This window comes from Mytilus trossulus, chromosome 10 (assembly GCF_036588685.1).
Source record: "Mytilus trossulus isolate FHL-02 chromosome 10, PNRI_Mtr1.1.1.hap1, whole genome shotgun sequence".
Taxonomy (NCBI): Eukaryota; Metazoa; Mollusca; class Bivalvia; order Mytilida; family Mytilidae; genus Mytilus; species Mytilus trossulus.
This window is the reverse complement of record NC_086382.1, coordinates 25,206,617-25,219,309: the sequence shown is the minus strand read 5'-3', so window position 1 is coordinate 25,219,309 and position 12,693 is coordinate 25,206,617. Positions and strand designations below refer to the sequence as shown.

At 33.0% G+C, this 12,693-nt stretch overlaps 2 protein-coding genes across 2 annotated transcripts in view; both read left to right on the top strand.

Moving 5' to 3' along the window:
* LOC134687092 (uncharacterized) overlaps positions 1 to 9,389 on the top strand; it is a 72,664-nt gene extending 63,275 nt beyond the window's left edge. The window contains exon 3 of the transcript XR_010101725.1: positions 9,234 to 9,389. The gene's annotated coding sequence lies outside the window, so the exon portion shown is untranslated. The remainder of the gene's footprint in view (positions 1 to 9,233) is intronic.
* On the top strand, positions 1,776 to 12,313 carry LOC134687785 (uncharacterized). The gene is made up of 3 exons (XM_063548242.1): positions 1,776 to 1,859; positions 6,965 to 7,195; positions 11,501 to 12,313. Exons 1-3 carry the CDS (start codon positions 1,776 to 1,778, stop codon positions 12,311 to 12,313), a joined length of 1,128 nt encoding a protein of 375 aa, XP_063404312.1.
* The last annotated feature ends 380 nt before the right edge of the window (positions 12,314 to 12,693 follow it).

The window sequence follows — 12,693 nt, the reverse complement described above, 5'->3', positions numbered from 1 at the left end:
ATATAAGTACGACTTTATTTATCTATGTAAAGTCAACCCGTAAAGGATGAAAGGTTTGCAGTACTGCTGTAAAATTACGCGTTTAAAATTCGCAGAGATATAACACTTCCCTAGGTATCACAGCTCCCCACAAAAACAATAATGACAATATTTACCACCATATGTCTATCAGATATATATATCATAAATAGTAAAATACTTGCCGTTCAAAAAACTTTAGTGTGATGTTTATGCATAACTATTTAGAACGTTAATATCTGCTTGCTTAACTATAATATACACCATATATACAAGCCTGAACGTGTGTACTGCAAGACTTTAAAATTTGAGTACAATGTAGAACTAACTCAAAAATATATCATTGCTTATTAACAGAGATATTAACATTAGATAGACAATCTTCTAAATGCATAGTAGTTTTGGCTTGCTCTACTTGGCTCCCACATGAATGAAGACCTTTTAATTCATTAACTCTATCCAGTGAATTCAACAGCCAAAATAATTAATTGATCTTATTTAACTAGACATTGCTTTTATCGCCGTATCTACATCCTGGATAATGAATGGGTAATCCGTGTATATAATATGTACATTTCTGTAAATAACTTTTGTGCATGTGCAACTTTCTGGTGGAGGATTTCATTACAATTTGGAATAATTTGTGAATATGTTAACTTTTTAAAAACTAATCCGTTAAGGAAACACAGCTAGCTGTGTGTGCTCCAACGCTGGAGGGATTTACATAAAGAAGAAGAAGAAGAAGACGGCATGCATAAACGCAGAGTCACGTAAAGTAGATATAACAAAAAAACAGTTAAAAACTGATAAAAAAACTCTTAAGAGTAAGAGTAATAATAATAAATAAAATGATTGTGTGGTTCAAACTATGACGGAATACAAAATTTAATGATTATTTAACAAATTGTTAAAATTATAGATTTTCTTTTGTATTTTAAGACATCTACAAATGTCTGATTACAAGAATACAAGTCAGCACCAGCTTCTTTATGTCTTCTTTATCCCAAGGACTCTGATATAAGAATAAGCTGACTTGTCGAGCCAGCACAGGAGTCGACTAGTCATTTGGATCCATTCATTTCAAACATTTCATAATTAAATTAACAAAGAATGGATAAATTCTTAAATAAAGTGAAAATCTGTAATAAAGCATTTTAAAAATGGCAATGTCCGTCATCAGTCATGATTTTTTTTAGTTGCATCAAAGGTTTTGTCCTTTCTCTAATGTGTTTATTCTTTTTGTCTGTTTAAAGATTTGATGGTGACTTTTGATAATCATCTTGATACTACCTTTTAAGTATTAAGTTTTTTTTACTGATTAGTGGACGTATACTTTCCTCATGTCAGGAATATCTTCAGTAAGTGCCGTATATCGGCCAAAAGTGTGAAATACTGTTAGAAGTTGTCGTATGCCGATACAAAGTCAAAACCATTGTTAGTCATTGCTGTATTCCGGTCCCATGTCAGAATATCGGAAGAAGTTGCGGTATTCCGGTTCCAATTCATAAGTACCGTAAATAGTTGCGATATGTTGGTCCCAAGACAGAAGACAAGAACTGCTTATGCCTTTACAATGTCTGACACTGTGTCAATATTTTTCGAACTCATGTCTTGCGCCAGGTATATAGTCAGTAGTTGCCGTATGCCGGTCCAAAGTCAGAAACTTTGTCAGTAGTCGCCATATGCCAGTCTTAAGTCTGAAACCTTGTAGTATCCGTATTCGGTCCAATGTCAGGAATCTCGTCAGTAGTTGTGGAATGCCGGTCAAAAGTCGAACAGTTTTGCTGTATACCGATTCCAAATCAGAAACATTGTCAGTAGTTGCAGTATGGCAGGCCCAAGTAAGAAATATTATTTTCAGTAGTTGTTGTTTGTCGATACCAAGCCAGGAACCAAGCCAGATGATGCCATTCCCCAAGTCAGGAATCTCGTCAGTAGTTGCAGTGTGCCGTTTCTAAATCAGAAATATCATCATTAGTTGCAGTATACCTGTATCAAGTCAAACAATGTGTCCATGGTTGCCGTATGCCGGCCTTAAGTCAGGAATGTAGTCAGTAGTTGATATATGCCGATACCAATGTCGAAACCTTGTCAATAAATAAAGGCAACAGTAGTATACCGCTGTTCAAAACTCATAAATCCATGGACAAAAAACAAAATTGGGGTAACAAACCAAAACCGAGCGAAACGCATTAAATATAAGAGGAGAACAACGACACAACACCGAAACCTAACACACACAGAAACGGACCAAGCATCAGACAAAACACCACGAGAATAACAAAAATAACATGAAAACCAAATACATGAATTTGGGATAGACCATATGCCGGTCCTTTGTCCGGAATATCGATAGGAGTTGCAGTTTTCCGGGTCTAAGTCTGGAATATCATCAATAGCTGTTTTATGCCAGTCACAAGTCAGAAACCTCGTCAGGATTTGATGTACCGTATAGCGGGTTATTTTCGCGGGTGTAAAATTTCGCGATTTTCATTGAACAAGGTATACGAAATATTTTGGCGGTTATTATTTTGGCGGATTAAAAACCTGTATTCATACCTTTGTATGTACACCTTTAATTTGGCGGAACTTATTTTGGCGATTTTGTTCTATCCGCGAAAATAAGCGAAAATTTGCACCCCGCGAAAATAACCCGCTATACGGTATTAGTTTCAACTAGGTAAAACTCAACTACATTGATTCATTAAATCATTTTATTTCATCTTTAATAAAAAGGGGGATGTCACATACCGTATTAGTGACATATCTTAACTGGATACGATCCGGACTTTATTCCTATGTTTTTTTTATACTTATTGTATAGAAGGTTAATAAATACAGCTTGTTGTTGTTAACATGTCTTCGTACTTATTTAACACCCTGGTTTATAAACATTAAATCATGTGACCATTTACCTTATTTTGACAAAGAAATGATCTATCTATAAAATGTATTAAAGTATGTAATTTCTATCATTGATTCTCTGTATATATCAGTCAAAATTTACGCAGACATCCGCTAAAAAAAAGATGTGTTTACCTTTTTTTATTATTTTTTTTTATCAATTTTGATCAACTTTCGTTTCAGTTCTTTAAAAAAATTGATTAAACACGATGCATGTTTTACTTTCTTAACCAATCTTGTTTATTTCTACTTTTTGTAAGCCTCCTTTGATTTTGTATTGGGTTTTATCTTTACTTTGTTTGTTTAGTTATAATATTTGTAAGTCATTAAAAGAGCACACGGAAAATGTATCGTTGTTGTGCCTACCATGTATACCAAGTAAAAAAGGTTTAGCAACATTTGTTTTCATTACAAAAACTATGGACGAAAAGCTTCAAAAGTTGAAAAAAATAATTTTACTATCCAATTTTGTCAGGTTGAATTTGATTATTTTTTTAGTTCCGAAACTGTATTTATTCTTTTTTTTTATTGTACTAAAAATGTATTGAATTTTTGAAATATAAGACTAGAAATATCTGTTTCTTATCTTTTATTACATATATATTTTTAAAATACGACAATTGTCAAGTGATAAAAAAATTTATTGTAGACGTCGTGCTTTACTCTGATCACAAACCAGTAGACTTAAATAAACTGGTATTTGCTGCTAATTCGATATTATAGCTTTTGACAAAAATGATAGGTATTGACTCGGAGCCAAGATCGCGTGTCGTCAAAGTATGGCAACACTTCTTACATTAGGTCTTTCAAGTTTTGAACTATAGCCCGTAAAAAATCTCACCAGAATGTCGGTCTAATACATAACAGGAAACGTGTAGTAATTACCTTTGGACGTTAACATCAACTCATCAACATACACTTTTATTTATTTAAGATTTTGAATCGCTTTCATATTGCAGAAAAAATTCGAATGATACTTTTAGTAAGCGGTATTATAAAAGACCATCAATATAAATTCAATCATTATCAAGAAAGTGTGTAAAAAGTAAAAACACATAAATACTGAACTCCGAGGCAACTTTCTGGTGGAGGATTTCATTACAATTTGGAATAATTTGTGAATATGTTAACTTTTTAAAAACTAATCCGTTAAGGAAACACAGCTAGCTGTGTGTGCTCCAACGCTGGAGGGATTTACATAAAGAAGAAGAAGAAGAAGACGGCATGCATAAACGCAGAGTCACGTAAAGTAGATATAACAAAAAAACAGTTAAAAACTGATAAAAAAACTCTTAAGAGTAAGAGTAATAATAATAAATAAAATGATTGTGTGGTTCAAACTATGACGGAATACATAAGTATAGTTTCACGTTATATGTATATCATAAAAAACAGACTTAACAGAAAAAGTATTATTATTGAATAAAATAGTTTTGTCATTCAAAGTATGTCAAGATCCATAAGTAAAAGTAATATTAATAAATGAAATAATTTTGTCGTTCAAAGTTTGCTGTTTGACATAAGCACAGAGGCACGTCAAATGAATATCTTAAAAAAACTGACTTAACAGTAAAAGTAATATTAATAAAGACAAATAAAAGAATACTATAACACGTTATTAGGATGATAACCAACGTCAGTACGCAAAATCTATACTTCAAGACAATCTTGTATCTTTTGTGAAGTTGATACGGAATATTTATCAACAAGTTCTTGGTATCTTCCGATGAACTTTTTTTTAGAAAAAGGACGAGACGTTCTTTATCATACCTCTGGTTCATCAACTTTTCTGCTCAGACACTGGTGACGTTTTACAAAATCTGAATAGGAGCTGCAAGCTCTTGAATACCGAATAAGTTGGGAAATGTATATTCAATATGAAGGTGAAGTTAGTATATTACTACCAAGGTGGGGGAAATTGATAATTTCAAAATTAAAATCGTCTCGTTTGTCATAGATTCTGGTACTGAGATTATTGTGTATGTCAAATTCGAGGTTCGAGGTTCTTAAATGAGGCAGAGGAAGCCGTGTCTGTAGTCTCTTTAATTTCTACTTCTGGTGGGTATATTAAAGGAACCCAATCAGAACAATTCAGATTGTTAATGGAAAGAACATCATCAATATATCTGACAGTGAAATAAAATAATCTGGCTTCTTTGATCTTCTTGTTTTTGACAAGTGTCTGAAGGAACTCCGATTCATATGAAAATAAGAAGAGGTTGACAAGGAGAGGCGCACAGTTCGTTCCGATAGGAATGCCGACAATTTGTTGAAACAGTCTACCTCCAAATTCAACAATTATGTTGTCAACGAGAAACTCCAGCATACTGATCACTTGTCCATCTGTGAAGTATGTTTTACCCTTTTGTTCCTTATTAACAACATATGCCTTATAGTATCCCAAAGTGATAAATTTATAGCGTATGCTACCATTTTTATGATGAAAAGCATTGTAGATTTTTTAGACAGTTTTTCAATTTCACACGGGGAATGCTTGTATACAAGGTTGAAAAATCTAAAGTTTTAATAGAACTAATTTTAGAAAAAGACCGAGATTTAAAATTATCCAGAAGTTCTTTAGAGTTTTTAAGCATCTACATACGGTTAATACCACTACGCAGGTAAACAGTTTTACAGTATATCTGAAGATCCTCTTTAACTGCGGACAGAGTTTTAGTCAATCTAATGGACAATTCTTTAGTAGAACTTGCACGCCAGATGAGCCGGCAATGTACCGTTGTTTGTACGGAATTTTGTTAGACAATTGTTAGCTTGATTGTCTGTACCCGATGTTTCCTACCAGCCACAATGACTCTCGGTGACTTACGATGCTTACTTCAACTTTAGATATAGTGTTTTACGCATAAACCAAATGTATTTTATAGTTATATGAACACCTGTACTAACCCCTCTTGTCAATAAGACGAGAAGATCATTTCATGAACAGGACAGTTTAAAGGGTTATAACACCAATTATAAGGTGCCATAAAGTTGACCTGCTGCAAGGCTAAATTTGTATGCTGTTTTAGATATAAAATCAATTATTGGCTGATAATTCTTATCCATCTTTATTACCGAACTTACTTTTTTTCCTGTATGATTAATTTGTGCTTGTCCTGACCACTCAAGAGTTACATATGTTTTCAATTTGATGGGAAGTAGTCATATGACAAACTCTCAATAACACGAGAATCTCTTGGTATAGGGATTATTTTCAGATGACGATTTTGAAATAATTAAGTATTCTTTGAAGTACATGCAATCTTTTTAAGAATAATGGCCGTAAATTGGAGTATCTGCGGGGTGTGTGATAGTCTTCACAATACCAAAGATTAAGTTGTATGGTGTTTCGAATGTGACAAAGGACTATGTGAAGTGTGTAAGAATTATCACGCTGTTTACAAGGCATAAAAAACACAAAACTGTGTATGTCGTCGAATACAAAACGATACCTATCGTAGTCCTGCAAATCGTTTAGAACTGCAATCTTCATAATAAGAAATACGAGATGTTTTGACAAAACACGATTGTCCTTGCTGTAGGAAATGTTTGGAATCTCACAAAGATTGTAAAGGTTTAACCGACATTAATGAAATCATTGAAACGTTAAAATGTCAAACGCCTTTTATAAAATTGGGCAAACCCTTCTGGCGTCGAGAATATTAAACGACTTAGCAATCATCGGAAAGAAACTATGAAATCTCTAGACTACAAGAAAAGAGAAACAAAGGCAGAAATAAAACATGCGAGGACCGATATAAATCAGCATCTTAATAAACTTCAGAATGATTTGATTACAGAATTAAAGACAGTTCTAGAAAATGAAAGCAGCATAATAGAAAAATTATTAACTACTCTAAGATAGAAGGAATCAGAGATCAATAACGTATTATATAACTTTGCATGTATTAAACAGCATGTGTTTAAACTTCAAATACTTTTAACCATGAAAGATATCGAAAAGGATTTTGCAGTCGAAGAAAAAAATATAATATCGATTTCCAAAGGTGGATCTACAAATCATGTCAAAATATCATTCTAGATTTCCAAGTCTTTACAGAAAATATATGCAAGCGTAAATAAGTTTGGAAAAGTTATTGTCAGTTCGGATCAATATGATTTTGCCATTCAGAAACGGAAGGACAGACGAGCCCAGATTATTGTAGCTCTTCCAAACAAAAATATGAACAACATGACTCTAACGTTCCAGAAACGTATCAGTACAAAGTTGACTAGTATCTATGGTTGTTCACTGCTCCCTGGTGATCGGATGGTATTCTCTTGTAATAAGCAAAATAAAATAGGAGTACTCAAGTCTAACGGATTGAAAAATTTCGCAAAAAAAAGAACGATGTTCCGTTGTTGAATGAGGTATTCATTGGATGTGTTTGTAACATACCGCTATTTACCTCACCATGAGATTAAGGTATTAATACACAGTTAGAAGTTTAGTTTCGCGTTATGGCCCCTGTGAATTTTTTAGATATGAAAGTTTCTGTACAACAAAATTGATTTTTAGATAATTGAAGAATAATATAGCCTTCTTAGTGGGGTTATATGAACATTTAGATTGATTTTAACATGTTTTATAGGCCATTTATATGATTGATAGTCCGTATTTCCCTATCCGTACCGTTCATAGGTCCATAAATTATTGTAGTGTTTATCAACAAAGATTTTGCGATCGATCTTTTCAATTCCATTTATGGAAAAACCGAGCAAAAATGCATATGATTTTTTTTTACCACTTGATAGATATACACCTATGGATTAAGGAAAGGTTTCACTGTCATTCATTGAAATTTTCCTTTAGACCAAATTTTGCAGACTTTTGTGAGATGTTCACCCCCCTTTTTTGCTATATTTTGTATCTAAGAAATGCAGATTGTTGCCATGGTTACACCCAAAAGGGATTATATTTCACCCTTATGACCATTAGAAATCAAATCTATGGAAGATTCTCTTTCTATACATGTAAGTATATACATGCATAACACACATATAAAGCCTTCTTTGTTAGACAGGAGGGGAAAGAGGGTGTTTAAAAATTATGAGTGTCAATTATAAGTTTTTTTCCTAACTGTGTATTGCTACCTAATATAATCGACTTAAAGAGGCAAAAACTGAAAAAAATCGATAAACGTAAACGGCTTCTATGCTGGAGTAGTATACAAAGACGGACATTTGATTTATTGTGACGTCCCGTTTACTTTATTATAAGGAATAAATATGATCAATTTGAATAACGAAACTATTACCAATATAGGCAGTACAATACTTACAGATTTGGCGTACGTTACAACATTCGGAAATCTACACTGATCTACACAAAATTTTAAAATCACAGTGTAACCTGTTGTGATTATCATAGTAACATTCTGTGGGAGTTTTGTGAGGGTAGTTTTCTTTGGAATCCATAAGGTATCTCTGTAGACAATGATGGTAACGTGTATGTAGCAGGGCATGACACTCACAATATGGTCGTTTTCTCTACTAATGGAAAATGCTACGGACAACTCGCATTAAGTGAATATGGACTAATGAGTCCAAGCGCGGTGCATTATGACACGTCTAACAATAAATTGTTAGTTGCAAGTTTTTTCGGTGAAGCGTTTTTGTATGATTTCAAATGATTTGAAATAAAGATTGACTATTTCAGAATTCCGACTTACCTTATTTAATGTAGACCAATAACAGAATTTAAAACGAATTATTAAATATAAGTGTATTTGATATTGTTATTCAATATGTTAATTAAGATCTTCTTACCTTCCTTTCTGGAGCTCCTGATAGCGCCAAGTGCTGCCCCAACATTGGTAATTTAAAGAAATTTTGCCTTTTTGGTTATTATCTTGAATATGATAATACATGGAGATAAACTGTAAACATCAATAATGTTCAACAAAATAAGATCTACAAAAAAGTCATCATGATCAAATTGTCAGTTGATCCCTTAAGGAGTAATTACCTTTTTTAGTCAATTATTTTCATTTTTCATAATATTTGTAATATTTTATTACATTTCCACTGTTACTACTGGTCCAAGTTCATTATAGATAGAGATAATTGTAAGCAGCAAGAATGTTCAGTATAGTAAGATCTACAAGCACATCACTTTCACCAAACACTATTCTGTCATCAATCCATCTGTGTCTTTTGTTGAATATGCACATATACCAAGATGAGCCACACAGGCTCTCAAGGGCTTTTAGTTCTCTGTTGCATTTACAATTGTTTGAATTTTGATTTTATCGTTGTTTTCTTTTGCCATGGCGCTGTCAGTTAATTTATTTGATTTTATTTATAACTAGGTATCTTTGCCTCCGTTACTAAAACAATCGTAATGCTTAAAATACTATTACTTTGAATCACAATGTTTGTATTAGGTTGAAGGTCAAAAGAGATAAAAAGATCCTCTACCCATAGCATATTAAAACCAAACTGTAATGAATGCAAATAAAGATAACGATGAGAACCAAGATAAAAGTATTTTTGTTGTGCCTGTATTGGTTTTGTGTCATGTATTGACACCCATATCCCTAAGTATAAATAAAAAAAATGCACAAAATACAATTATACAATAGACATACAGGGATTCGGAAACAACGTATGGTATATATTTGTTTAGGGGCAAGCTGAAGGACGCCTCCGGGTGCGGGTAATTCGCGCTACACTTTAGACCTGTTGGTGGCCTTCTGTCGTTGTTTTTTTCTATGGTCGGGTTGTTGTCTCTTTGACACATTCCAGATTTCCATTCTCAATTTTATTATATAAATTCGTTTTCCTAAAAAAAAATGAACAAAATTGGGAAGATATATAGTAATTGGTTAAACAGTAAACAAATTTACAATGTATGCACTGGTCGGAAGCAGATTTATGACAGGCTGTAAAAACACAATATTTTTAACAAAATTTCACATCGATATCTAAATTTAAGATTTACAAGACTATAATTCATAATACATGAAATACTATACAAATAGTATATCTCCTGAAACTGCAAAGTAAAATGGGGTTATTCCTCAACAAAATGTTGTTGCATAGTTACTGATAGTAAGTTAAACGTTTATTGAAACATAATTTTTTATCTATAAAATTTTCATATCTTGTGCATTTTATAATGCCACGAAGTTATTGAAATCTCTGATAAAATAAATACAATTAAAACGTAACCTCTAATACTTTTCTTCTCTTTCATTACTTCTAAAATTCCTGTTTTTAAAAGAATAAGGAAACGTGGTATGATACCCATTAAGATAACTCCCAACCAGCAATCCATTGAAATAGAAGATAAAAACCTAAAGTCACCGAACGGCCTGCAACAATATCGAATCAATGTCATAAAGTCAGGTAATGACGGCCCCTCAATGATAATTCAAATGAGGAATATAACGGCATAATCATGCAAAACACAATGAACGAATAGCAAATATGATAGACCGCAAAAAATGACAACCAATGAGTTACAGGATCCAGACTCGAGACACATACAGTAAGAGACATAATAGATAAGTATGCTGGCGCTTGCTCCCCCACTAGCATTCCAGTACCGTCATTGTCATAATAGTTGTTTCAACTGGTATGGTGAAATTAAGTGTATGTAGTTAAAGAATACATAATCGTTACACACGTGCGTCACTTTTTGTGATGTCCTTTGTCGTCTGTCCTTGATGGAAGATGGAGATGGTCGTTGTTGTTCCGCAACAGTTGTTATCATATAGTTCGTTTTAATGTATATGGTGTTTGTTTTTGTTGCACTTCAGTGTACCCGCTGTCCCTTTGTTTTCTTTTTATACTTGATGTGTTTCCCCCGGTTTTGGTTTTGTAAACCGAATTTGTTTTCTCTCAATCGATTTATGACTTTTCATTAGTGGTATACTTCTTTTGTTCTTACTCATTCAAAAACATAGCCGATGAAGTCATATTTATAGATGACACATATATAGAAAATAATAGTTTATTGGCTTGACATATCAACGATATAAGGATGAAGCTTAGAAACGGGGAAATGTGAGGCTCTACCGAGGGTTTTCCCGTTTTGTGCCGTTAAAACGTTTAAACTTCAAACGCCTTTAATTAAATTGAGCAAAATCTGTAGGAAATCGTCGAGAATATTAAACGACTCAGTACTAACCGAAAAGAAAATGTAAAGTCGCTGGAATGCCGGACAAGAGAAATTGATGCAGAAATAAAACAAGCGAGGACCGAGATAAATCTGCATATTGATAAACCTCAGGATGACTTAATTTAATACTGAATGACATTTGAACAAAGTGAGGGCAACAAAATTGAAAAATTGTTGATTACTTTGAAAAAGTACGAATTGAATATAGCTAAAATACAGGAAAACTTTGCTAGTATTAAACATCATGCATCCAGTCTTTAAACATTTTTAACTATGCAAGATATCGAAAAATATATTGCAGGCGAAGAAAAATTTATTCAATCAATTACCAAAAGTGCCATTACAAATTAAGTCAATATTTCGTGCCAAATAAACAAGTCTTTACAGCAAATATCTGCACAGAAGTTTGGGGAAATTAATGTCGGTTCTGATCCATGTGATTATTCCATTCAGAAAAGGAAGGATAGACAAGCTCAGATTATGATAGCTTTTCCAACCAGAAATATTGATAACCTTACTCTGAAATTACAGAAACGTATCAATACAGGGTTGTCAAATGTTCATAGTTGTTCACTGCTTCCTGGCGATAGGATGATATTCTCGAGTTCTAGCCAACATAAGATAAAAGTACTCAAGTCTGACGGATCGAAAGATTTCCAAATAAAGAAAATTGGTCCCACGTTTAATGTGATATTTAGTGGTGATGATTCTATTGCTGTAACTTCTGGCTGTTCAAATCAGATTAATATATTCGACTTAAAGAAGCACAAACTGAAGAAATCAATAACAGTGAATTCATACAACGCTGGATTAGTATACAAAGATGGACATTTGATTTATTGTGCCAGACAAAAAGGAATACAGATGATCAGTCTGAATGATGAAACCATCACCAATATTAGCGATACCGAACTCCCAGATTTTCCGTACATTACAGCATTAGGTGACAAACTGTACTACACACATTATAGAAATCACAGTGTAACCTGTTGTGATTACCATGGTAACACACTGTGGACGTTCTGTGAAAGAAATGTTCTGATGTCTCCATTAAGTATATCTGTAGACAATGACGGTAACGTGTATGTAGCGGGATTTGATACTAACAATGTGGTCGTTATTTCTCCTGATGGGCAACACTTCAGACAACTCTTATCAAGTGAAAATGGACTGAGATTGCTATGGGTTCTACATTATGACAAATCTACCAATAAATTGTTGGTTGCAAATCGATCTAATAAAGCCTTTTTGTTTGACATCAAATGATAATAAATAAACCTTGATTTTTCCAAAACCCGTATTTAATATTTTGTTGATCTGGATTACTAACATGCTTTTAAACCAATTATGTACTAAGTCTTATGTGTGATTTGTTTTTCACATTTAGTTGTCAGATATTTTTTTCACATTTCGTCGTCAGATTTTTTTTTACTTATAAGTTTGAATGTCTCTTTAGTATATTTTTTCTCTCTTTTTGAGACTGGTATAAATAAGTCCTTGTTTCTTTTCGGTGCCACTATTCATTCTTTGATGGTAAAGTCGCAATGAATTAAATAAGAGTGCCATGAATTTCAAAGCTTTTGGATTGAAAAAAATACATTGCAGTTGCTCAAAGTAGAGAAAAACAGGATTTGGGTCTATCGCAC